The 24,998-nt window shown below is 42.6% G+C and overlaps 2 protein-coding genes and 2 non-coding genes across 7 annotated transcripts in view; 3 read left to right on the top strand and 1 right to left on the bottom strand.

The window, feature by feature from the left end:
- The first annotated feature begins 206 nt into the window (after positions 1-206).
- The window catches only part of srcap (Snf2-related CREBBP activator protein), a 37,366-nt gene continuing 12,574 nt past the window's right edge, over positions 207-24,998 (top strand). The window contains exons 1-26 of one of the 4 annotated variants that reach the window (XM_057359072.1): positions 207-689; positions 2,406-2,479; positions 4,031-6,861; positions 8,163-8,204; positions 8,536-8,796; positions 8,890-9,075; positions 9,155-9,295; positions 9,400-9,595; positions 11,028-11,197; positions 11,289-11,376; positions 11,448-11,537; positions 11,658-11,834; positions 11,941-12,167; positions 12,618-12,795; positions 12,899-13,035; positions 13,134-13,303; positions 13,463-13,655; positions 13,841-13,977; positions 14,095-14,281; positions 14,434-14,603; positions 14,695-14,846; positions 14,930-15,145; positions 15,232-15,396; positions 15,561-15,734; positions 16,152-16,457; positions 16,540-16,703. In XM_057359072.1, coding sequence (XP_057215055.1) covers positions 4,207-6,861; positions 8,163-8,204; positions 8,536-8,796; positions 8,890-9,075; positions 9,155-9,295; positions 9,400-9,595; positions 11,028-11,197; positions 11,289-11,376; positions 11,448-11,537; positions 11,658-11,834; positions 11,941-12,167; positions 12,618-12,795; positions 12,899-13,035; positions 13,134-13,303; positions 13,463-13,655; positions 13,841-13,977; positions 14,095-14,281; positions 14,434-14,603; positions 14,695-14,846; positions 14,930-15,145; positions 15,232-15,396; positions 15,561-15,734; positions 16,152-16,457; positions 16,540-16,703 — 6,582 coding nt within the window. In that variant the 5' untranslated portion in view covers positions 207-689; positions 2,406-2,479; positions 4,031-4,206. Of the gene's footprint in view, positions 690-2,405; positions 2,480-4,030; positions 6,862-8,162; positions 8,205-8,535; positions 8,797-8,889; positions 9,076-9,154; positions 9,296-9,399; positions 9,596-11,027; positions 11,198-11,288; positions 11,377-11,447; positions 11,538-11,657; positions 11,835-11,940; positions 12,168-12,617; positions 12,796-12,898; positions 13,036-13,133; positions 13,304-13,462; positions 13,656-13,840; positions 13,978-14,094; positions 14,282-14,433; positions 14,604-14,694; positions 14,847-14,929; positions 15,146-15,231; positions 15,397-15,560; positions 15,735-16,151; positions 16,458-16,536; positions 16,704-24,998 lie in introns of all 4 variants that reach the window. The other 3 variants (XM_057359070.1, XM_057359074.1, XM_057359073.1) reach the window with 3 other exon arrangements.
- trnal-uag (transfer RNA leucine (anticodon UAG)) lies at positions 18,945-19,026 on the top strand. Its single transcript has one exon. It is a non-coding gene; the product is annotated as a tRNA-Leu (tRNA).
- On the top strand, positions 20,265-20,346 carry trnas-uga (transfer RNA serine (anticodon UGA)). Its single transcript has one exon. It is a non-coding gene; the product is annotated as a tRNA-Ser (tRNA).
- LOC130569431 (uncharacterized) lies at positions 20,891-22,765 on the bottom strand. The gene is made up of 4 exons (XM_057359082.1): positions 22,484-22,765; positions 22,181-22,390; positions 21,671-22,065; positions 20,891-21,459 (listed from the first exon to the last, which is right to left on the bottom strand). The coding sequence occupies exons 1-4, from the start codon at positions 22,665-22,667 to the stop codon at positions 21,406-21,408; spliced, it is 843 nt and encodes a 280-aa protein (XP_057215065.1). The 5' UTR covers positions 22,668-22,765; the 3' UTR covers positions 20,891-21,405.

The following is a 24,998-nucleotide window of genomic DNA, read 5'->3' as shown; positions in this document are numbered from 1 at the left end:
CATATACCAACACATTTAATTTAATGTTACTTGGTTGGTATGTGTTTGCCATGTGCATCCCGTTGTTAGATCACATATGCACTAATATTATTAGTATTTAAATTTCATAAGTATAGTCTGGATATGTAACGTTAACAGCATTTGACACTTAAAGATCTATAATATATAGTATAGGGTTAAAACACAAACTGAAAATAATACATTAACTTTTCCCTTGTCAAAACTTGTCTCTTGTAAATACACAAGGTTAAGACGAGCGTTTAGATTTAGAGGAAACAAAACATGGATGTATACAAGGCTACTAACGGTAATTTATATTTAGAAGGAAAACGTATGTTTTATCAACGGATACTATGTCTGCAGCCGCATCTGTCTCAGTAGTCTGTCTGTGTAGTGCGCTCTGAGGCAAGTCTCGCGAGAAGTCGATTTGCTCCGCAACTTGGTCAGCAGTCGTTCGCTCCTCCATTTCGCTGCGTCGAAAGTCTCCTCCCCGCAACCGCTAGATTCAGCGATCCCGAACCCAGTCTCTCTCGGACCGTTCTTTAACTTGATCCTACGAACCTGCCAGTACCTCACTGGGTACCGAGAGACAGTTTGGATTAATCTCGTCACGGATTGAGTGCGATTTGAAGCGGATGGCGACTCCTTCAGCGAGAATTTAGTAAAAGAAAAGTGCTCGGAAATTTCAGGTAGGTGGGAACTTAAGATGGCGGCGGTAGGAGGAGGGGGGATGCTGGGGAGGAAGTGATGGGAGGGGAGGAGGGAAATGGGGTTACTGGGGGGATTGTGACATGGCGGGACAAGTTGACTTTCAAGCAGCCTGGTGGTTAAAGTATCAGTTTTGGATGGTTATTTAACGGAATGACCTTTATTAAAAGGTTTGAATGAAACCGCTCGTTTTTATCATCGCCAAACTCAGTGAAGTATGCTTATAATGCATAATACAGAATTATACCCAAAACTTTTACAAGGCAGGAGGTTCCGGTTTCCTTTGTGCTACACACTTCTAAAACGTAATGAAAAAACAAGTAAAAGGCCCTCACTGCATGTCCTACAACCAACAGTAATACTTCTGTACTTATTTGGCCTCCAATGTGTTTCATAGTCGGTGCAACCGTTGTATCCAGTGCAACTGTTTTCCCATTGCAATAACTGCATATTGTCCTTAACGACTTCTAAGTTGTTAGTATTTTTGTTTCAACTACCGTGAATATGCATTTGATAGATTATAGTACGAAAAATATGATAAGACAGTTGAGTTGACTGGCTTTTTTGTAAAACGTGACCACGCAATGACGTCAGAAGGTTGTCCCCTCTACAGTGGGCGAAAATGTAATAAAAATGCATTACCGTTCAGTGACAAGTCTTTAAAACCTTTCAAATTGGATTAAGATAAACTATAGTGTATTTTCGGTCGTATCATGACTTGTAATGAAAGGCGACGTATGCACGCGCGCTCTTTGCCCGATCAGTATGTGCGCGTGAGACAGTTTGTATTTATATATGTACCAATGTGTATGAAAACAGAGATGCACTAACAAACACCATTTCACATAACATTACGCAGCATATTCAAGGACATTAAGTCCCTGTCATTTAAAAGGCCACCATATGAACGAAACGGCGTTATTTCGTTTCTATTGTAGCGTCTGTGCGTTGTTAGCTGTGCTAGCCTGCTAAAGGCCCATGTGTGCGTCTGCCAACAGCCCGTCTCGTGCTTGCGGAGCTGCCGGTAAAATGCGTTATCGCTATAATACATGTTAACTGCACACCTGTCTGCCAAAGTTTACAAGCAGTTATGAGAGAATAACGTTTAGTCCAGCAGAGACTCGTCGCTAGATGCTAGCTAGACACGAAGCACCGGCACTATTGTACTGAATGAAACCGCTTGTCTTAGCCAACCGGCTATACGATTGCAACAGTTTCTATTAAGGGAATATGTCTGTTTGGAAAGTCGTAGGCTGAAATATTTGGACGTCTTTTCAAAACGACTGTACCTTATTTGGCCTGGTATGTATTGTGAAGACGCCGGCTGTTAAAGCATTTGAAATTATAAATGCCTTTATTAACTTTCCTACAGTAGGCTACTGATGTAGTAGATGCAGCCAATACTCAGTAGATGCAGCCAATAGAAATACAACGTTTTTACCACTGTTTGGTCTATATTATCTGACTACACTTGTTTTATAACCCCAACCACGTAGAGCAGGCTGGGTTGGAGGAAGTTGCATAGTACTGCTGTGGCTAACTGACCAATAAGACTTTGCTTTATTAATTTTTCTTCTTCTACCTTGCATAATCAATTTTCTGCTTTTTTAGGATTACATAATGGATGTTGCCAATAGTTTGTCTCATCTGTGTTGCATATGGAGTTTAATTTCACTCGTAATGTTTATCTCCATCAGATGCAGTGGTACCCCTGATCTCAGCATCCTGGAAGTGGAAATCACGGAAGAGACTGGTCCTTCATCACATACAGGTATTAAGTTAATGTCTCATTAAATAACCACTGTGGTACTGTGTAGACAAACAGTGGTAAAAACGTTGTATTTCTATTGGATGCTGATGACATTCGCGTATCCAGTTTATGTATAATCTGCTGCACCTTCGCATATTATTGTGTGTATATATGTGTACATAATGCAGAATGTGTACATATGGTGTATAATGTGTATTGATAACTGTAAGTATGTCTAATAGTACACTGTGTGTGCTGAGTATATGTATGTGTATATTGCGCACTGTCATCTCTATAAGTCTGTATGTAAATATTACTGTCTATATGTAAATTGTTTCTGCACTTTCTGGAGCACGCTCTCAAGAATTTCACTCACCAAGGCACTTGTGCTGTGGTGATGTGACAATAAAAGTGATTTGAATAGGGTTGGGTATCCTTTGGGTGCCGCATCGATACTTTTAAAACAGTACCGGTGCCTTAACCGATACTTTTAAAAAAGTGCCACAAAACACCAGTGGATGACATTAAAGAACAAAATGTTAAATAAAAAATATAGTAATTAAATTTAAGTAATAAAAATACACAACAAATTCACAATTAGAGTGAATGTGAAATGAGCATGTACACTAACATTGCTAGACACTAACATTGCTAGAAAGTTGTTATAGTGTTACCCTCCTGATACAACTAAATGCTCGCTATAGTTGTATTAAATATGGGCAGAAAATGCGTTGAATATATCAACAGATTAAGTCCATTTACAGAGACCTCTTGGCTACATTATACAGTATGTGTATTATTTTAAAAACAGACAGTATGTATAATGAATAAGTATTATTATATGCCTATACATTCAGTCAGAGTAAAAAGCTTGACAAGACTGCATGTCTAGAGATCAGACTGACAGATGCTATAAGGTTTTAGCACTTTCACTGCTGTGTCTTGATTGTCTTGTAAAATGCGTTACTGTGTTGAGAACGAGCTCCACGGCACGCAGCAGGTGCTTCATTGATTTTAAATGCGCGCAACAGTTTTATTGTGATCGCTTGCATTACAGACGCATCATATGCTTTTCGAATTAACGTTAGTTTCACTTTAAAACTTGCCTTATGCGGCTGTTGAAGTTAAAGACTGCGCCCGGTGAAGAATGCTGAACTCGCCGAGATGGAGGGAGGGAGATGAGAGCGTGCGTTAAAACTGTCTTTCACTATGATGAATCCACGGGTCATGCATGTTTCGATCTGTGGGTGCGCACGCGATCCGTGCGGATCACAGATCATTCACGATCCGTTTAACCATTGTTTAAGATGTGTTGGATTCGTATTATCTGAGGTTTCCGACTTTTGTTGTCGTGACTCGTGAATGAGGACAAACGTCTCAATCGACGGCTCAGTCAGCATTTAAGTGGCACCAAAATGAGGCACCGAAATCTACGTTTTGATTCGGTCCCGTTACATACCGGATACATAGGTACCTTCCGTACCCAACCCTAGTAACAAAACATTTATCCACATAATAGATATGTGGTCATTGTAAAGATTAGTCTTGACTCATCTGGCTTCTGTTTTTCAGGTTCAGTGTGTGGCAGTGCCGGTTCTGAAGCAGGTCAGTCTGGGGAAGAGGCGGTGCAGCAGCGCACCTGTCCCGCAGTGGCTGTGCTGGGTGGCAATTCCGCGTCTGCGCAGAATGTGGCCGGGCCACCCCAGCATGCCCTGCAGCCAGTCGCAGCTGCCCCTCTACCACCATCAATGGCTGACATTTCCACTGGATCGCAGCAGCAAGGAGACTCAGGAGCCACGTATAAAGAACAGACCACCACTGATACTCAACAAAATAGCATCAAGGAACCAGAGGCGATATCAATTTTGTACGACAAAAAAGAAGCTGTGCAAAGAGGGCTGGTGTCAGCTACTGCTGAAGACTTACAAAAGCTTACGAACACATTGGAGGGTCAGACTCCCTCAGACAGACTTTTTGAGAGTGGGACGGATAACGTTAAAGAACAACAATTGCTTTCCGAGTGTAAGACGGACGAAACAAGCCTCTCGCATAAGGAGAGTGATATGGCGGCGCAAGCCAGCACAGCCCACTGCCATGATTGGAGCCAACATCCTGGAGATTCAGGGGCTGTCTCTGCCCCTATTGAGACAGAAAAGGGATCCTTGCCTCTGGAGACAATCAAGTTGGAATGCAAGGCCAGTTTTGATCAGGAGAACACATCTGGAAAGCACACACCTGGAGAAAGCCCCTGTTTCCGAGCCGCTGATGTCACCCCAGTGGTCTCAAGTGCAGTTAAGACAACAAACAGAGATCACAAGCAACACAGAGACATGGTGCAGTCCCAAACATCTCTCCATTTTCAGACAAATCAGACTGTCCCCTTATCCGAGTTTATTGTCCCACAGGAGCAAAGTACAACACGTAATGACTCTAAGGACATTGTGGAAAATGTCACGCAAGAGCTACCTAAAACAAAAGAGGGTGGCGTTAATACAGCTACAAAAGCAGCTGAGAGAGAAACACAGGGATATAGTGAAAATTCTCTCTTTTCAGAATCGACATTATCAAAAGAAGTTGGAGAGCACAGCACGGCAAACCTTTTGGATGAGGGCGACTGCTGTAAAAGAAAGCAGGAGTCTGAATCGGCATCTGGCACACAAAGAACAACCCTTCCAAATGCAAGCTCCCTTCCTAAAACACCTGGTTTGCCCACCCCATGTGAAAATACACAGGGTTCGCAAAAGCTCAGCTCTCTGCGTGAAAACACCTCCAAAGTTTTTCAGTTAGGTAAAGAAATTAATGTTGGGAGAGGGCAATGCAATGAGACCCTCCCTGTGGATGGAGAGCTGTGTTCTAACTTGGCTGCTACAGAAGTATTTCATGACATTTCTATTGACGAACCAAAGCTGTTTGGGGAAGGCAATGTACAAGTCCCCATAGTGAACGAAAGGTCACAGGTCATGGTTTTCAAACAGAATGACAGTGCCAAACATATAGAAATATCTATGTCCTCGAATCACCAACAGGACGGGAGCATTCTGCTCACACAAACGGAGAACTGTGTGACGTTAGAAAGTTTAGAAACAGAGCAGCCGAATCTGTCTCAGGCCAGCATTGACTGTATGGTCCAACAAGTTCAACAGTCAATTTCTGCAGATCATAAACTCTCACAGATCCAGATATGCTTAAACGACACACCGGAAATCGTGAATGTGGAAGAGATGCAGGAAGAGAGAGCGGAGGTTCTGTCTGAAATAAACGCTGTTGAAGTGAAAGATTTGATTGATGTTGGTATTTTAATGCAGCCAGATATGGAGGATACCTGGCTGGTCGTAAGCGAAATAGACGGTCAGTGTGGTGGCACAGAGCATGAAGAGATGATCGAGGCCAGCACGGAGTCTCTGGTGCAGTGCACTGAATCCCAGTCAGCCGTCGCAGTGTATGAATGCACCGTGCCGTGCTTTACCTCAGCTGCCATACACGGTGATGTTAAGCTGCTGTTACCGGGAAAACAAGAGGAGGAACTTGCAGATAAACAAGATGTGGAACCTATGGAAACATTGGAGGAGTTCACGCCTCAGTTCTCACAAATCCAGAGTAATCTAGACACTCACACCTCATCTAATGCTAATACCCTACAACTGACAGAAGAGTTAACCACCGTGGCCTCTGCTCAAAAAGAAGGAACTTTAATTGTCAAGCAAAATGATTCAAGTCCCACCGATCTTGTAAACACACTGACGCTCATCGGCCACACACTCGGAGACCAGCAAGAGTCTGTTATGGTGATGGAAAATACACCAGGTGTGTCATTAATTTCATTGTCCTGTGGCACGATTGATCCCAAGCTACTGATCCTAAAGAAGGGAGACAGCCCTGTCTTTAAACAACCTCCCCCCCTGTCTGCTAAAATCTCAAGCAAGCAAAACTCACCTGTCCAAACTGGCAGTCCCTCTGATGGATCATTTAAAGCTTCAGAGTGCCTTGTCAAAACTGATGCAACTGAAGACGTTTTGCATGATAACACCTCCACCACAATAAAGGATGACATGTTAGCTGCTGACTGTACCGTCTCTCAAACTATTTCCACTTCTAATGTACTGTCACAAAAACTCCCTAACTCTCAAAGCCTTCTCCCTTCGTCTTCTGGAGATGAGTGCACTGAGAATAAGTCTAAACAGGCTTTAGCCGGCACTCCGTGCCAAGATTCAATGTCTTTGGGAGGTGAGCTGGAGCAACAGCGGTCACCAGATGAACGCGTGTCAACAGCACAAGACACGCAATACAGCATTCTGGAGCCGCTTGATGCTTCCATTGAGGAAAGCAGTGATGGAGAGGCGGACAGCTCCATGGAGGTTCAGAATGATGACAGCAATGCTATGCCCAGTCCAGCACCTAATAAGGTAAAAGTTCGTTTTTAATGGTTTAGGTTTTTAAGTAGCCTATTATAGCTTTAACAACATTGCAAAATGGTTTAATGGCCGAATTGTGCTGCTTTTACGTGCACTTTAGGGCTTCATAGTATTCTGAAATATCGCAAATGTGCATATCACAATGGTTTCCAATAAATGATTGATTTTAATATTTGAAAATCTGAAGAGAGAGTGAGACACAAATGTGAAACATGTTTAGTGGCGGCCAAAAGTGATGTCTAACAGTGGACATTTGACTTCTTCACTGTTTGTTCGAACGTATGTATTATGAAATTGAAGTAATTCTGTCGTCATTTTCTCACCCTCTTGTCATTTCAAACTTGTATGACTTTCTTCTGCAGAACACAAAAGAAGATATTTTAAATAAAGTTGGTAACTGAACAGCGTCGGCACCCATTCACTTCTATTGTATGGACATAAACCAATGCAAATGAATAGGTGCTGGTAAATAACGTTCTTCAAAAATCTTCTTTTGTGTTCTGCTGAAAAAAGTCATACAGGTTTGAAATGACAAGAGGGTGAGAAAATGATGACAGAATTTTCATTTTTGGGTGAACTGTCGCTTTAAGATGTATAAAACTTTGTATTCATTTTGCATAGCTGTACTTGGGATATAAACTAAAGATCAGTTTTGATAAGAATTCAAGGCTTGACAAAACATTATACAACACCCGTGCAAAGTTTATAAAGACATGGTTTGGAGAATGATCACCAAATATTGAGAGGATCAACAAATAATAAAAACTGATAATACTTTAGTCAATCTATATATTAGTTCCAGAGCTTTTTGTCATTCTGCACATTTTTTGTATATTCGAATAAAACTCCCATTCCTTAATATGATGTAGTTTGCTTTTTACAAATAATTTTGCCCAATAATTACCTTAAATGTTGAGTGTTTTGTGCAGTGCACCTCATATATTGATAGTTTAATCTAGAGAGCATTAAAAGCAAATAAAGCACAAGTATACCCCCCTCACGGGCATCGCTTTTGGCTTCTACTTTGTTGATTACATTTTTTTATGTTTGGTATTATATGTTATAGTTCAAATTGATTTTACAAATAATGTGTTTTCTCAAGTTCTTTAATATCGTGCAGCCCTAAAACACGTTTTTGTCAGGTTGATGAGATCTTAACACTTATATGAGGTAGTCAGGAAAATAAGAAAAATATTCCTAATTCAGATATTCCTAATATAAATGGGTTAAAAAGACTTAATCTGATGCTAGTGCACTTATTGGCTGTTTGTTGAGCCATGTGTGTTTTCCAGCATGGGCAGAGCAGGACAGACAGACAAGGGATTTTATTGAAGGTAAGAGGTGTCAGGCTTTATGAAGATTCTACTTCTTCCAACTCGCTGTCCTAAAAATATCTGTTTTGTCATGCTAAACCTGACAGGGCGGTAAGGCTGACTACACACAACTGTTCTGTCACCTTCAGTATTTTTCTAAAGCACTAAGGGTGTTTATAGGCTCATAAGGTGTTTATATGTTTGATCACCAAGATGTCCTTGTAGACCTGGCTGTTTAAATGGACTTCTTTTTTTCTTCCTTTTCCTCACTCTCTCAGTCTTTTGCACTCCACACTGAGTTATATTGTTCAGTCATGCATTCATGTTCTCTGCTTTATTCGTCTGTTCCAAGGTTTGCCAGTGGATTGCAGGCAAGGTCGCGACAGGCTCAATTCCTTCCACCTCCCCTGTTCCGTGTGCATCTCTATCTCCCTCATCCAGTGACTGGATACGTTCCCACTCGGACAGAGCCTCACCTGTACGAAGCTCTTATGGAAAAAACACACCTTCCACATCCTCCCAGGGTTCTGGTGGCTGTTCTCAGTCAGAGCAAACAAATACCCCAAAATCTCGCTCGGAGAAGCATACAGACATGGCCGAACTGGCAAAACATGTGAGAGACGTGTATTCTAAGTTTTAGTATTCTCGCCTGTGAATGGTTTTAGGACTTGCCTGTCTGAATGAGCATTTTGTACGTTCTACACAGGAAGCGGAAATAGAGCATCGAACCCTTGCGCTAAAACGTGAAGGCTTCTGGTCTCTAAAACGTCTGTCTCGCATACCAGAACCAGTACGGCCCAAAGTGCACTGGGATTACCTGTGTGAGGAAATGCAGTGGCTTTCTGCAGACTTCGCTCAAGAAAGACGATGGAAAAGAGGAGTGGCCCGAAAAGTAAGAGAGAGTTCTTCGTTCTTCTCTGAAATGTGATAATTGTTGATGGTGCTTCTAACCAATCGGACATTCTTCTCAGGTAGTGCGGATGGTGATGCGTCACCACGAGGAACTTAGGCAGAAGGAAGAGAGAGCAAAGCGTGAAGAGCATGCCAAACTGAGGAGAGTTGCTTCTTCTATTGCCAAGGAGGTCAGATCCTTCTGGAGCAGCGTTGAGAAGGTGAAGTTTAGGTTTATTCTGTAAACACCTGAAACATTTCAAATGGAAATCAAAAATCTTTTTTAGGTTTTGATTTTTCATGCCTGTTTTGTTGCTGTTTATAGGTAGTTCAGTATAAACAACAGTCCAGGCTGGAGGAGAAGCGGAAGAAGGCCCTAGATCTCCAGCTGGATTTTATTGTGGGTCAGACGGAGCGTTACTCTGACTTGTTAAGTCAGTCGCTGCAGGCCGATCCTGGACAAAGTTCAGACGTCACAGCTACATCCAAACAGTCACAGCCGAATGCTGTTGATGAGGATGGTGAGGGCTGGCTTTTGTTTACTGTTTTTATTCACTTGTAGGTCACACCATAAAGTGTTTATTATTTGTGTGCTCATTATGTGTGCTTGTTCACAATTAAAAGTGTTTACCGTCACAATCAATGCAGCCTGGTTGTTTTTTTTATGCAGTGACATTCTTGGATATTTGGATACGGTTTAAAGTGATAGTTCACCAAAAATAAAATTTCTGTCATCATTTACTCGCCCTCTTTTAATTTCAAACCATTTTGACTTTCTATCTTCCACAGAACACAAAAGAAGATATTTTTAAGAATGTTGTTAACTTGCCCCCATTCCTTTGCATTGGCTTTGTTTCCATACAATAGAATTGAATGGTGGCCAGTGCTGTTAAGTTACTCTCTTCAAAATATCTTATTTTGTGTTCTGCGGAAGAAAGTCCAAAAGGTTTAAAATGACAAGAGGGGGTGAGTAAACGATGACAGAATTTTCTTTTTTGGGTGAACTGTCACTAAGGGCGTTTTCACACCTGTGGATCGATTGCTTTGTTCCGAAACTGGGGGTTAAATCGCTACAATATTGCAATTTATTTTAGTTCGGTTCGCATTCACAAGGCAATATTTCCAAACGGACCAAACTTTGTTAATAAAAGTCACGTGCTAGTAAACTCTCCTTCGATTGGTCAGAGTGCATCTGTTTATTTTCCGGCCGGTAACGCGAGTGATAATGAGCGTCAGCTGCGCGTTGCACCGGTCTCGCGTCTCTCACAGCGGAACTCGGGAAGCATAAAAAGAGAAGGACGAGAGAGAACCAGGCCTGGATTTTATGTTATGTTTTATTGTGTTTGTGTGGGCGGCAGTCGACTGTGAGGGAGCTGTCAGCACTTTACTTTCGTTTTGTTGTTTGTTTATTTTATTAAAAGTTTGGTTTAACGTTTGCCGGTTACCGCCTACTTCCTTCCTTACTTTGAACATTGTTACAGGGAGCCATTAGCAAAACAATCCCTTTTGCGTCACGCAACTTTACGTAATTACCCATCATACATTGTGATACAGTCTGGTTCGTTGGTCCGTTGTGTCGGATGGCTTTCACACGTCTAGCGAACCGCTCCAGAGTTCGTTTGCAATCGGGCCGAGACCACTTGTTCAGGCGGTCTCGGAGCGATTGTTTTGGGGTGGATCCTAGCGCGATTGCCGTGTTCACATATGCCTAAACGAACCGAATCAAGAGAGAAAACGCACCAGGTTCCGAAACAAACCCTTATGTGTGAAAACGTCCTAAGTGTCCACATACTTTTGGTGGCCATTTTCTTTTGTTCAGATAGTGTTGTAATACATTTACTAAAATGCAGATCTTTTTAAAGATGAAACAGCTTCACGTTTCCAAACACACCGAATTACTTTTACATTTCAGTGTTAGTCTTGCTGTTTTAAACTGTCGCTTTTGTGTCGCAGATAGAGACTTTGAGCCACCATGTGAGGAGGAGGACGATGAAGAGACCATCGAGGTGGAAGAGCAACAAGATGGAAATGATGCTGAGACGCAGAGGAGAGAGATAGAGTTACTGAGACAGGAGGGCACTTTGCCACTGGACCAGCTACTAAGCACCTTAACTCTGCCCCAGGTACAACAGCCCTCTAAGATTAGAGACTCAAATGAGCGTAGCGTCATATTATTTTAACTTTCACCTAACATAGATCTTTTTGATTGCACAGGATGTTGAATCAGAAGACGAAGCCTCAGATGCTACCCCTGTCACCGTTGAAGATGAAGACAAGGAATTCAGTGCCAATGAAGAGGATGGTATGTAGAGATTTACCAAATAGGGAATCCTAATGGCAAGGAAATAGAACTTACATTTTCTCTTTTCTTAGCGGAAGATGAAGAGGACACAATTGCAGCCCAGGAAGTCATTGAAGGAGGAGGAGATCATTCAGATGAACTTTATGACCTTGCTAGAGAGGGTAACTGAGATGCTGTCCTTTTTATTTATATATATATATAACATTCCCTAACTTTGAGATGAGTGTTTAATTGTTGGCAGTAATTTTTAGAGATCATATGATCACTTGTTTGTTTCACAGGGGAGATGAGCATGGAAGATCTTCTAGAAAAGTACAGAGGAGCATATGCCTCCGATTTTGAGGAGCCCTCAGGCTCTGCATCACCTGACTCCTCCGAAGAATCAGAGGGCACTGAGGAGGAGGCAGAGGAAGAGACGGAAGGAGAGGACAGTATTGATGAGAGCAGCTCCTCTTCAGGTGGAACTACAATCTGTTTGATATTTTATAATAGAAATGCACTAAAGCATTTGTTGTAGAAAGTTTTCTTCAACAGATTATACATTTTGGTTCACTCAATTTTCAGATTCCCAAGAGGCTGTAGAAAGTGATGAAGATCATGACGCCGATGTGCAGGGGAGTGAAGAGGAGGATGATGATGATGATGGAGGGGAGGGAATGGAGGTTCTGTTGAGAGAGGGAGATCATAGTCCCACTGTGCCTACATCTCCACGACCCAAGAAAGAGATCAGCCACATTGCTGCTACGGCGGAGAGCCTTCAACCCAAAGGGTATACACTGGCAACAACAAAGGTAAGCACAAACCCTCAGAACCACTGCCTTAAAGGAACAGTTCACCCAAAAATGAAACTTGTTCCAAATCTGTGTAAATTTCGTTGATCCGATGAACATAGAGAAAGATATTTGAAAGAATACTTGTAACCAAACAGTTCTTTGTTCTGTTAAACACAAAAGAAGATATTTTGAAGGATGTAGGAAAGCAAACAGTTCTTGGGCACTTTTGTTTATCGTTGTAATTTTTCCTATCATGGTAGTCAGTGGTGGCCAAGGACCTTTTGGTTACAAGCATTCTTCCAATTATCTTTCTCTGTGTTCATCAGAACAAAATTTATATTTGGAATATTTTATATTTGGTTGAGTAAATGATGACAGAATTTTCATTTTTGGGCGAATTGTTCCTTTAAGGACATTTTGTTTAGAACTAACTGCAGTTGTTTGATTTTTTTAAAAATTTCATTCAAGGTCAAAACACCAATTCCCTTCCTGCTTCATGGCAACTTGCGTGAGTACCAGCACATTGGACTGGACTGGTTGGTCACCATGAATGAGAAGAAACTCAATGGCATTCTCGCAGATGAAATGGGACTTGGCAAAACTATCCAGACCATTGCACTGTTGGCTCATCTAGCTTGTGTAAAAGGTAACCTATCCACATAAGTTTGCATTTTCTTTTGGTGTGTTTTAAAATTGTGGTTGATGTATGCAGTACAAACTTTCCTCCAAATCTTAACTTTCTCTTTCAGGCAATTGGGGTCCTCATCTGATTATTGTGCCCACCAGTGTAATGCTCAACTGGGAGATGGAGTTGAAACGTTGGTGCCCAGGTTTTAAAATCCTCACCTATTATGGCAGCCAGAAAGAGCGCAAACTCAAGAGACAGGTATTAAAAACAGTACTCATTAATATTCTAAAATTTTATTATTTTAGCTTTTCATTTATCATGATTTTAAAATGTTTTTCCATTTCACCTATTTTCAGGGCTGGACCAAACCCAATGCTTTCCATGTCTGCATCACCTCATATAAGCTTGTACTGCAAGATCATCAGGCTTTTAGGCGCAAGTCTTGGAGGTACTTAATTCTGGATGAAGCCCAGAATATCAAGAACTTTAAGTCCCAGCGCTGGCAAAGTCTGCTCAACTTCAACAGGTACAACAGGAATTTACTAATTTCTTTAACTATAGCTACATGCCCTATTCAAATGTTTATTCTTTACATCTTATGTATAAAACCCAATTAATGCAGACACTGTGATCAGCGTGTAATGATTTGTTTGATAATTTATCTCTTAAATCTCTTTTCTCTCAGTCAGAGGAGATTGTTGCTCACAGGTACTCCTCTCCAGAACAGTCTAATGGAGCTGTGGTCTCTCATGCACTTTCTCATGCCGCACGTTTTCCAGTCCCATCGTGAGTTTAAAGAGTGGTTCTCCAACCCACTCACTGGCATGATTGAAGGGAGTCAGGAGTACAATGAGGGCTTATTCAAACGGCTTCACAAGGTATTAACAGTTCAATGCAGAATATATGAATATTTGATTTAATAAATTGCATTTGAAATGCTGAGAAAAATGGTCCCATGTTTATCTTATGATCTTTGCCTGTATTTATTTTATTATTGTTATAGGGAGGCAGTTTAAGAAATTTTACTTTAAATTAGGTTCCCCTCTTTCTCTCCCCCTGTTAGGTGTTAAGACCCTTTCTGCTACGCAGAATCAAAGCAGATGTGGAAAAACAAATGCCCAAAAAATATGAGCATGTGGTGCGCTGTCGACTCTCCAAAAGACAGAGGTTTCTTTACGATGACTTCATGGCTCAGGCCTCGTGAGTATTCGGGGAAAGCAGATATGGGTGTGCCTGGGAAGAAAAAACAGGCCTTTGTTTGTGGATAACAGTGAATGCATCCTATGGACGATTATCTTATTTGTGTTTATTTTTCAGGACACGAGAGACTTTGGCAAGCGGTCATTTCATGTCTGTGATCAACATCCTTATGCAGCTGAGGAAAGTGTGTAATCACCCCAACCTGTTTGATCCGAGGCCCATACAGTCTCCTTTTATCACACATCCTATCATTTATTCTACTGCCTCCCTGGTTCAGCGGGCTCTTGAGACCTCTCCCTTTGAGGTAAACAGTTAACTTGTAAACCGAAGTAAATCGAATAATTAAGAACATAAAATAAAGAAATATTATTTATTGCACATTATTTGTATGCAAATCGTCAGTTTGTCTCTGTGAACTCCAGTGAAGGTTAATCAGTCTTTTTTGTGTCCTCAAAGCGCTGTGACTTGTCCTTGTTTGACCTGGTTTGTCTGGAGCAACGTGTATCTAGATACCAAGCAGATGTTTTCCTGCCTCAGAGAAGAGTGACACGTCAGCTTGTTCAGGAAATCATGGAATCCCCTGATCCTCCTCCCAGACCGAAGCCTGTTCGCATGAAGGTCAACAGGTGCGTTGTTTAAAACGGTTCAGTGCACATGTACTGTACGTCTTGGGTAAAATCTTCACCTAATAATTTCCATGTGTTCATGCCTTTGTAGGATGCTCCAACCCTTACCTAAATCTGAAGGGCGTTCAGCAGTTAATACCCCGCGAACTTTGGGTCACACCACCACTGTGGTTCAGACTCCAAAGCCTCCCCTAATCACAGAGGTCACCCCTTCCCAGGCCCCCTCCCAGCCATTACCTCAAGGTCAGCTTGAGTAGCAAGCGACATGATGTTTACTCTCATATGATCACAAACAGCAAGAGTTTAACTTTCTACTTCTGTTGCAGTTTGCCCTGTTACTCCTGTACCTGCTCCCAAAGCTCCAGTGGCTCCTAGCACCGTTCCTTCTGCACCTGCAGTAAGGCCTCCTGCCCCCCACCCTGTGACTGTACGCCCCTCAGCACCCTCAAGTATTTCGGCTGTGTCCATGCCCCCTCAACCAGCAAGCACCGTCATGACCCAGAGGGTTCTGCTCAGCCCAGATATGCAAGCTCGGTTGCCATGTATGCTCTTTTAAAACTCTTTTGTAACCAGTTGTTCTGTCTAATGGTAAGAAATTTAATTGTTTTTTTTTGTCTCACATGTACAGCTGGAGAGGTGGTCAGTATCGCTCAGCTGGCCTCTCTGGCTGGCCGGCCTGTATCGTCCTCCCAAGGCAGTAAACCAGTCACCTTCCAGCTTCAGGGCAATAAGCTCACACTGTCTGGGACCCAGCTGCACCAAGTCCCTGTGCCTCAACCACGGCCCATCCAAGGTAACTACCGCCTTCCACAAATAAATAAAAGCATAAGAATAGTCTGCTTGTGGAACTGATCCACTGCCTGCTTAGGACAGGTTTCGCTTTTTCCTGCACGCCGTCAGTCTTTCTGTGAGTGTTTGGTGGAGGCTAACACTTTCTTCTGTGGTTGTGCCCTTTAGGAAACATAATGCATCTGGTTACCAGTAGTGGGCAGCACCACCTTATTAGTCAGCCAGCTCAGGTGGCAGTTCTTCACACAGTTAGTCAGTCAGGTAGCAGCTCAGCAATTCCCCACCCAACCAGCACAACCCCAACCTGCTCTGGACTAGCAGTACCTTTCACCGCTACTCAAGGTACTTGTGCTGTCCTTGAGTTCTTCCGTGTCTGGGTAAAGCCTGTATCCCGGGTACCACGCTTCTGCCTTTGGTTCTTTGTGTGTAACAGCATGTGGTGACTAATTTTGTATGGTTTGTCAGCTACTAACTGAATAACTCATGTTGGATTAAAAGTATTGGAACTTTATATTAGAAGTTACATGCGAGTTTAGGAAAGATTTTGTTTTTAATTTACAGGTTAAATCATTTATGTTATAAGGTGCGTAGACCTTATAAACTACTGGAGCCGTTTAATCAGCTTTTCTGTTTTCTTTTTGTCCATTTATCCATTTTTTTGACAGTTTGATCATTTGAAACCTCATAATTTCAGTCTTATTTGATCTTTTGCAGATGGATTTCCTGCGCAGTAACTAATCATACCTTTGCTTATTTCAGTTCCAACATCTATGGTAAGTGGGCCTGGGATTGTAAAGATTGTTGTTCGCCAGGCAACAAGTAAAGAAGCCGGATCCGTCCCCACTCTGGCTGTGCCTCCTTCTCCTCGCCCTGCTCTTCCTCAGTCAGTCACCCTGCATCCACATGGCACACCGAACCCTGTTCTCAGAGCACCCGTTTCATCACAGCCGCCACACCGACCTCCGGTCTACGCCGCACCACCTCGAACTGTTGCTTCAACCGTGCCTCCACCCACTAGGCCTGTGTTGAGAGTGATACAGGGACAAGCACCAAACACAGAACCAGGTAAGTTTGGTCCAGGTTCACACAGAAGTATTGTAATTAGTAGAGTTTTAACTAGTGTATTAACAAACTCTGTTTGCAGTAGCAAAGGTGAATTCGTCATCAACACGTGAGGACAGCAGTAGTGATGTCATTACATTGCGCATGAGCACTCCTAAGCCTGCATCCTCGTCTCAGAGCAGCGGGTCAACATCTCAGCGTCCCCGCGTTCAGCCCCTGCCTCCACCACCACGATCCCCTTTCTATATGGTAATTATTAATACTAAAAATATCTGGTTGATTCTTTTTTTATCACCTCAATTTTATGTATTTGGGGGAATTAACTTACAGTGCATTATAATTAGGGCTGTGCAAAAATATCGATACATGTTTTTTTTTTCGATAGTGTATCGATAGTGATACCTCTACTATCGATAATTTACATACGGCCAAAAGTAAGGGGAAGCGAGCATGGTGAAAAATATAAGAACGCTTGGAGCTCTCAGAGCTGATGTGTGGGTGTGCTTTGGTTTTCAAAATAAGTAATGGCGTAATGAGTTATATAAAATAATGCTGTTTGTAGGCTTCGCAAGTCATGACACAAGTCACTTGGCTACTGCAGTGCATTAGACAGAAAGTTTATCTGTCAATTATTTCATATATTCTGATATGATCAAATGATCAAATATTTCATTCATTCTGCTGTATATAGTCTTTACGTAACTTGAACCGTATGTTAAATGATCTAATTTCGTTGACGAAAACTATGATGAAAAGTATTCGTTAACGACATGTTTTCACTGATGAAAACGAGATGATAACTAAATAAAAATGAATGCATGATAACGAAAACTGTAATAAAAATATACTGACATTTTCGTCAACTAATAAAAACGAGACGAAAATATTCTTGTCCCACCTGGCAGACATCAGTTTGCGCGCATGTGCTTATCTCATATAAATGGTAGAGAGAAGTATCTGGGAGAAGGGGAAGCACACACGTGTATTCTGTGTCTCCACGCGGTTTACAAAGCGTCTTATTTTCCTTCACGATCGCTGGTAAAACGCCGCAAACTTGAAGCGCGACTGCAGGTGAGTCACCCCGAAACACATTACGAGGGCAGCACAAAGGTTTTTATATGCCTATGTTAACTTAACACGAGCTGCTGCATAACGTGAAATGCAACATAAAGTCAGCAAAAAGAAACCAGCGCTGTCCTCTACTGATTATAGAAGTGATGAAGTGAGTCAAACTGTACATTCGAACCAAGTATGTAACATGTTTGCATGATTAAAGAAATGTAATACAATTTATATAATATGTCTTTTTGAAAGCTATTTCTCATTCATTGCTGTATCATGCAAAGACAGTGCAGCTCTTTCTTCAAAGAGGCATGCCATGAGCCAATAGCCTTTGAGTGTGAGCCCTGTCAGAGCGTTTCATTGGTTGAATGAACTGAATGAATACGCCCTACTTAACGAGTCAATTGAGTCAAATGGGATTGAATGAACTGGAACATGTCATTCATGGTCTAATATTCTGTGTTCCAACAATGCAAATCTAGTTACTGAACTTTTCTGAAAAATAAAGGTAATGACCTGGTTTAATTTCATTTTAAGGTGAAGTAAATTATGTCAAAACAGTTGAATCTTTGTATGGAAGATTTAATTACTTTAAGTAAATGATTTAAACCATTTAGATTTTAGTAGACTAAATATAATGTATATTTATTCGACTAAAATGTTTTTCATATTTCGTCGACTAAAACTAGACTAAAACTAAAATGATGGGGTTGACTAAAATGTGACTAAAACTAAATTGCATTTTCGTCAAAAGACTATGACTAAAACTAAATCAAAATTTGCTGTCAAAATTAACACTGCCACATACCTTGTACTACAATAGTCTATTCTTATTTTTTACTTGTACATATTTACATACATACATAGCTTTACACTCTCTATATCTTTATCTTATGTTTATTGTATTGTATTTCTTAATTTTTTTATACCCATAGGCCCTTATTTAAATCATTGTGTACTGTATTCTATTGTGTTATGGTCTCTGTGCACTGTTGTTGCTGATTCTGTGTTCTGGATGCTCCTGTCACCAAAACAAATTCCTTGTATGTGCAAACATACTTGGCAATAAAGCTATTTCTGATTCTGATAATTACATATATATATATAAATATATTTGCAGGAACCTTTAAGGAAATCACGAGCAAAAAAAGACCATAGAAAAGCTGTCAGGGCAGTTTTTAAAACACGTCTGACTTTCACTTACCTGCCAACTCCCAGAGCCACATTATCCGGTTCAGGTGTACTTGATGATCCGCAATCTACAGGTGGCATCGCCTCCAGAGATAGGACTGAACGCCCCTGCATCAGAAAGGTGCACAGAACCCTAAGCGGACAGAACCCTGTAAATTACTGACTGTCTGCGAAACGTTGTCGGGGCCTAATGTCAAACACAATGGTGGAAATGGCCCGCAGAAGATGCCTTTTCGAGGTAGTGTGGCCGAGCGGTCTAAGGCGCTGGATTTAGGCTGCAGTCTCTTTGGAGGCGTGGGTTCAAATCCCACTGTTGCCAGTGGATCTGTGCTCCGCTTGGAGCGTAGTTTTTCATTTACCTCCAGAGCCACATTAGCTGGTTCAGGTGTGCTTGATGAGGGATGAACATGCACTCACCTGCCGTACTGAACTCCTCCCACTCCCCCTTGAGGGCCTACACCAAGAACTTGTTGCACACCTTCACGAGCCCGGATAGCTCAGTCGTTAGAGCATCAGACTTTTAATCAGAAGATTCAAGATCAGAATCAGAATCAGAAGAGCTTTATTGCCAAGTGTGCTTGCACACACAAGGAATTTTCTTTGGTGTTGGAAGCTTCTAGTACAGACATTCAACACAATGACAATACAATATAATACGATTTACAGTCTAAAACATTCTAAATTGTGCATATATAAAATAAAGACTATTTTACAGAAAATGGGGGATAATAACATATAAGAGACATTGTACAGGGTAGTATATAGTAGAATAAACATATTAACAGATTGTATGTACACTTGTGCAAATGGATAATTTAGTAAGTTGAGGTAGTGTTATATACATGTATACATAAGATGTAGATATAATAAGGCACTATAGTGCACACTATAGGAGTAGTGGAAGTGGAATATTGCTCTTAAGGAGCAGTTATCTGTTAGGAGGGAGATTGCCTGGGGGAAGAAGCTGCTTCTGTGTCTGGAAGTCCTGGTGTTCAGTGCTCTAAAGCGCCGGCCAGAGGGCAACAGATCAAAGAGTTTGTGTGCTGGGTGTGTGGAGTCAATGATGATTTTTCTTGCCCTGTATATCTGAGGGTCCAGGGTTCAAGTCCCTGTTCGGACGATGGCAAAGTCACCTTTACCTTGTGAGCTGTTCTGGCCCCGCCCTCTGTGAATAGAAAACGTTTGCTCGTGAGTTGGAGTCGACATATGGGCTTTGAGCATGGTTTAGTCGAGCGTTTGCGCATTGACCAGAAATTCCTTGAGACCTCAGCAAAACCTGCCAATCCCCTCCCTGCAGATGTAGTCAAGAAGTCCTGCTAACGCAGCTTTGCCGGAGGGCCGGTGGCTTGCCGTGATCGTATAGTGGTTAGTACTCTGCGTTGTGGCCGCAGCAACTCCGGTTCGAATCCGGGTCACGGCAGGACGCCACGTGCTGTGTTTGTGTCGTTGATGTGATCCTGCCTGTCCCTTTTTGATGTCTCCATTACATTGCCCGTTACGCTGCCGGCTCGTCCCTCTTTGCCGCACGAGTTAAGCCCAGAGGGCACTGAACCTGTTGTAGTCGTGGCTGAGTGGTTAAGGCGATGGACTTGAAATCCATTGGGGTCTTCCCGCGCAGGATCAAACCCTGCCAACCATACCTCTTTTGAAACAGTCTCAGTGTGTGGGCAGTACACCCTGCCCCTATACTGGCTATGACCTGTTTCACTTGTTTTAAATTGGCCACACTTCTTGCATGTGTTGGCCTCCACAGTTCTTCTGTAGGGTCTCTTGGGTATGGCACCTGGATTGACAGCGGGTGCAGCAGGCTGTGAGGCGGTGACCTGGACAACTGTGGGCTGTAACAGTGGCTGCACCACTGGCATACCCTGCACCGTCGGCATGCCTTGGACCATTGGCACATACTGGAACATGGGCACACTCTGGAAACCTGCTGCTGCTGGCACAAGTACATTGGTCACCATCTGCAGTGATGCTCCAGGTACTGATGGTGTAACCAACGATTGGCTTGGAACTGGTGCTTTGGGTCTGAGAAGGGGTCGCCCAACAGAAGTCTGCCTCTGCTTTGCTTGGCCTGCCGTGCTCTCGGGTAGCTTGTACTGGTGCTGCTCCGCTGGTTGATGTGGCCTCAGTCCATAGTCTGTTTAGCACCCTGACAGAGGCTCTGAGCTTCAGGAAAGGGGCTGAGGCAACTCAATTGCCTGAAGCAGCACAGACAGTTCTGTTTTTCTGTCTGTTATTGTGCCACTGAATCAGGGTGTTTTGGTTTACCTCCACCAGCTGCATGGATGTTCCCTCCATTACCATGCTGTTTCCAAGCACAAGCTGCCTTATCCTTCGATATTCTTGGAGGATCAGAGACCATCTCGACAGGCTTCCCTTTTCTTTTTTTCTTGGGGCTAGGGTGAATTGTGCAAAGCCTGATGAAGATGGTCTCCACCAGACGGCAGCAGTCAGGCCACTGAGCGGGTACGCTGCCTGCACCCAGCACACATCTGGTGGTGCTCTCTACTCCAAGGGTGTGAGTGGGCCTCTTTGGTGTTCTGAAGCGCCCACTCAGCAGTCGCTCCTGGTGCCGAGCTGCATACACCACCCTCTGCTTGTCTCGGTCATCCAGCTTCTGACAAAGTCCAATGATGGTGTTGGCTTCCTGGTTGGTCAGGCTGAGGACTGTGTGACCCCGGAGCTCCACCAGATATTACGCCAGCCTGTCCACATGTTGAAAACCAGGCACATTTTGGTAGTCAACAGCCTATTGAAAAACACAAACAATAATTGTTACATAAAATATTAAGTTTGATGCATTTTGCTTACTAATGACTTACCAATTGAGTAATTTTTAAGTAAAATAAGTGTAAACTCTGGGTTCACAGCACAGAAGCAGATGTTGACCATTAATTCATTGTTTTTTAATAAATAGTTTTTTTATTTTTGTTTAATAAAAATACAGGAGTGGAACATACCGTCTCTTCATCGCCTTCCTGCCCTGCATCTTCCAACTCCAAGTGGACAGGTAAATCAGAAGGCTCAGAGGGGACAGGGGACGCAGACTGTGGGAGGCTATGTGCCAGAACACTGGTGTCAGGGACCAATGAAGGCGTTGAGGAGCCCAGGACAGAGGTGGCACTTCTTGTGACAGGGGTGAAAGAACCCAGTGTCAGTGTGGACAGTGGTGACAGAACAACATCCAGATCTCTTAAGGTGTGATCCTCGTTGATGTCACAGAAGCCCTCATCTTCCTCCCGCTCTTCCACATTGAGGTCATCAAGGAGCTCTGCTGTCTGCTCAGAGTCTGGGTTCATTTCCTGCAGTGCCTGACCAGTCTGAAGGAACAAATACTGGACTCCAATGAGCTCACCTGGAATAAACACAATAAATAAACAGGAATTACATTCAAGTGAGAATTAAATATGATATATAAAGGCTGATATTTTACATAAATGCAGGTTTACACCAATAACAAGTTCTCTTACCGGTGTAACGTGCAAGGGGACAAAACGTGGGGACCACTTTCCTGCCAAACAGCTTTTCGTAATTGCAGTTTGCACAGTGAAGGAGTTCTCCTGTGTAGCTGCGCAAAGCTGATGGTTCAGATGACAAGGAAGCAGCCTCCTGGTCCTGGTTCCACCTGTGAAGCCCCTCCAGCAGATAAATATGAAAGTTCAGACTGTTGGCACTGGTCCCTGTAAACAGACACAACAGTGTTAAGGGAGTCTGAAATAAACACGCTTAATGCTTTTTTCTACATATGCATTCTAAGTGTGGCAGATACGTACCTGGGATGAAACGGTTGTGATGCAAGTGAAAGGACTCGAGAGAAGTGGAGCCTCTGGCACATCTGTATGTCCCCAGAAGCACACCACCCTTGGTTAAGGTCCCCTTCTCTGTATAGAGCACCACACCAGGGGGATCTTGGATGCATTTCACATGCTTCTTCTGGACACTCCAGATGTGCTCCATCCTTTCTCTGTCCAGGAGAGGAACACCCAGGGAGTCATTGCCTTGGCTGCTTAGGAGCTCTGTAAGCAGCCTTTCAAGGAGAAGGATGGTAGTCTCCTCCCCGCGGGTCCTCCTCCGACAATGGAGAGCCAACTCTTTCCTCTTAAGGTGTTTGTCGACATCTTCATCTGTCAGCGCAGGCCAACCCGGGACATCAGCAGCTCTCTCTTGGCTTTGCGGAGCAGAGAAATATCAGCACCATCCCATTCAAAGATGCACGCTGACAGTCGTGACATGAAGATGGGGTAAAGCTGATGGGCGTCGGTTGTACATCCCAAGGCGATCCTGCGCATAAAATGCCAGATGTCCAGCCTTATCAGGAGATCTGGCCATCCACTGAACCTAGCTTTCAGCTTGGTCTCTCCCACCTCAGTGCAGCACCCACAGTCGACGTTCAACACGGCAGGTGGATCCACACCGGCCTGCTGGTAGCGTTTCACAAGACCGTCTACCATCTTGTCCAGTCCTGCTCCTTCCTGGGCTGTTAAGACACTGATGAGCACCTGGCCAAACTCGTTGCCAACAGAGGTGAGCCACAGTCCCCTTCCTCTGGCTGTCCCTGCCAGCTTTTTGGTGGTCTGAAATAGACATAATTGGGAGCATGTTTAAAATGTAGTAAACATCAAACAGTGTAGAATGCTGAGCATACAATTTTTAAAATACCTTTTTAGTTGAATCCATCTTTAACACTGTGCTGTAAGTGGATGTTATCCTGGCATGGATTTCATCCAGCCTTGTCAGGATGTCTCGGCTGTAAACAGTGAGAAGCCACTTCCAGCTTGGCACCACTGCAGGCTTTGGGGGTTCCTGGAATTTTATTGGCAACACTCCAGGGCGGTTGACAAAGTCAACACATTGGGTGGTGTACCGGGCCAGACACTTGAGCCACTCCTCACTGTGGTTCTCATGCAGCTGTTTGATGACCCGTGTAGGACTGTTGCCTAGGCCACGCTCACGCAGGAATCTAATGACTCTCAGATCACAGGCATACCTAAGGAAAAGCAAAATAATAATTTTTACAATAATTTTACCTCATGTTAGATGGAATTATACACCACTGTTCAGAGGCGTGTGACCAGAAAGATGCTTTAGATTATTACGTTCTCCAAAGTCTTAATTACTTGATCAAAAATAAATTAAAACAGTAATATTTTGATATTTAAAAATCACAGTTAAAATGGTTGACTACTTAATAAAGCGTGACAAAATGTTGGACCGTTTTTGATCAATTTAAGGTGTCACTGCTGAACAGCAGTGTATATCGAATGTATTTAATTAAAGCATTATGCAATACTGTAAAGTTCTGATCTTATTTCATTACAGTATGGTTTCCTGGAATAAAAATATGTGCTGTACAAAGTGGAGGCGAGCGTAATGTGTTAACTTTACTTAACAGCATGAAATGTGGATTATGCCAATACTTACAGAGACAGTGGTGCTTGGTTTCGGGGCACTGGACACTGCTGCGCTGGGTTGGTCATCCACACGAGATGGTCTTCTAGCCGCACTCAAATTTGGCTTCGCTGCAGCAATGTGAGACCCGCTAAACCTTGGTTTGGTAAACTGAAAGTACAAAACAATTACAATGACATTTTCTGTACTTTATAAATTGTCAACAGAATAGAGTAATATGGTGGTTTTTCTAGACATATTATTGACTTTTCTTATATTCTAAATATATTACTGAGTTTTCTTATATAAAATAGCTTTCTTACTTAAAGAATACATTTAAAGGAAGTTATAGAGTTCATATACTTCTCTGATCTTAACAAGGGCTATGGGCCTCATGTATGAGTTTGAACACTTGAACACCTGCGTACACACCAAATATCTTCTCACACTAAGACAGGAACTGCACGTACACCACACACACTTTTGTAGAGAGGTTTGGTTAAGAACGCTGGGTTGTTTATCATTATCACACTAAACCATGAGTTCATTTTTAATAAAACCAAGGTTAAATCATGTATCGTCCGAAAGCCCCCGGAAAGGTGTCAAGATAATAAGCACTTTATATACGTATGTGTTATTGCACGATATACGTATGTGTTATTGAGACGTCCGAAAGCCCCCGGAAAGGTGTCAAGATAATAAGCACTTTATATACGTATGTGTTATTGCACATGATATACGTATGTGTTATTGCACATGATATACGTATGTGTTATTGAGACGTCCGAAAGCCCCTGGAAAGGTGTCAAGATAAAGAGCACATGATATACGTATGTGTTATTGCACATGATATACGTATGTGTTATTGAGACGTCCGAAAGCCCCCGGAAAGGTGTCAAG

Source organism: Triplophysa rosa, linkage group LG18, assembly GCF_024868665.1.
Source record: "Triplophysa rosa linkage group LG18, Trosa_1v2, whole genome shotgun sequence".
Taxonomy (NCBI): Eukaryota; Metazoa; Chordata; class Actinopteri; order Cypriniformes; family Nemacheilidae; genus Triplophysa; species Triplophysa rosa.
Note: the sequence above shows the minus strand (reverse complement) of the source record. Positions and strands in the feature narration are given on the sequence as shown.

What these genes read in the sequence shown, in the direction of transcription:
- LOC130569431 (XM_057359082.1), bottom strand. Translation starts at nt 22,667, where the DNA reads ATGGAGCACATCTGGAGTGTCCAGAAGAAGCATGTGAAATGCATCCAA. An exon ending in TCCCCTTGCACGTTACACCG is followed by an intron (nt 22,066 to 22,180) that starts GTAAGAGAACTT and finishes TGTTTATTCCAG; the next exon opens with GTGAGCTCATTGGAGTCCAG. An exon ending in AGGAAGGCGATGAAGAGACG is followed by an intron (nt 21,460 to 21,670) that starts GTATGTTCCACT and finishes GTTTTTCAATAG; the next exon opens with GCTGTTGACTACCAAAATGT.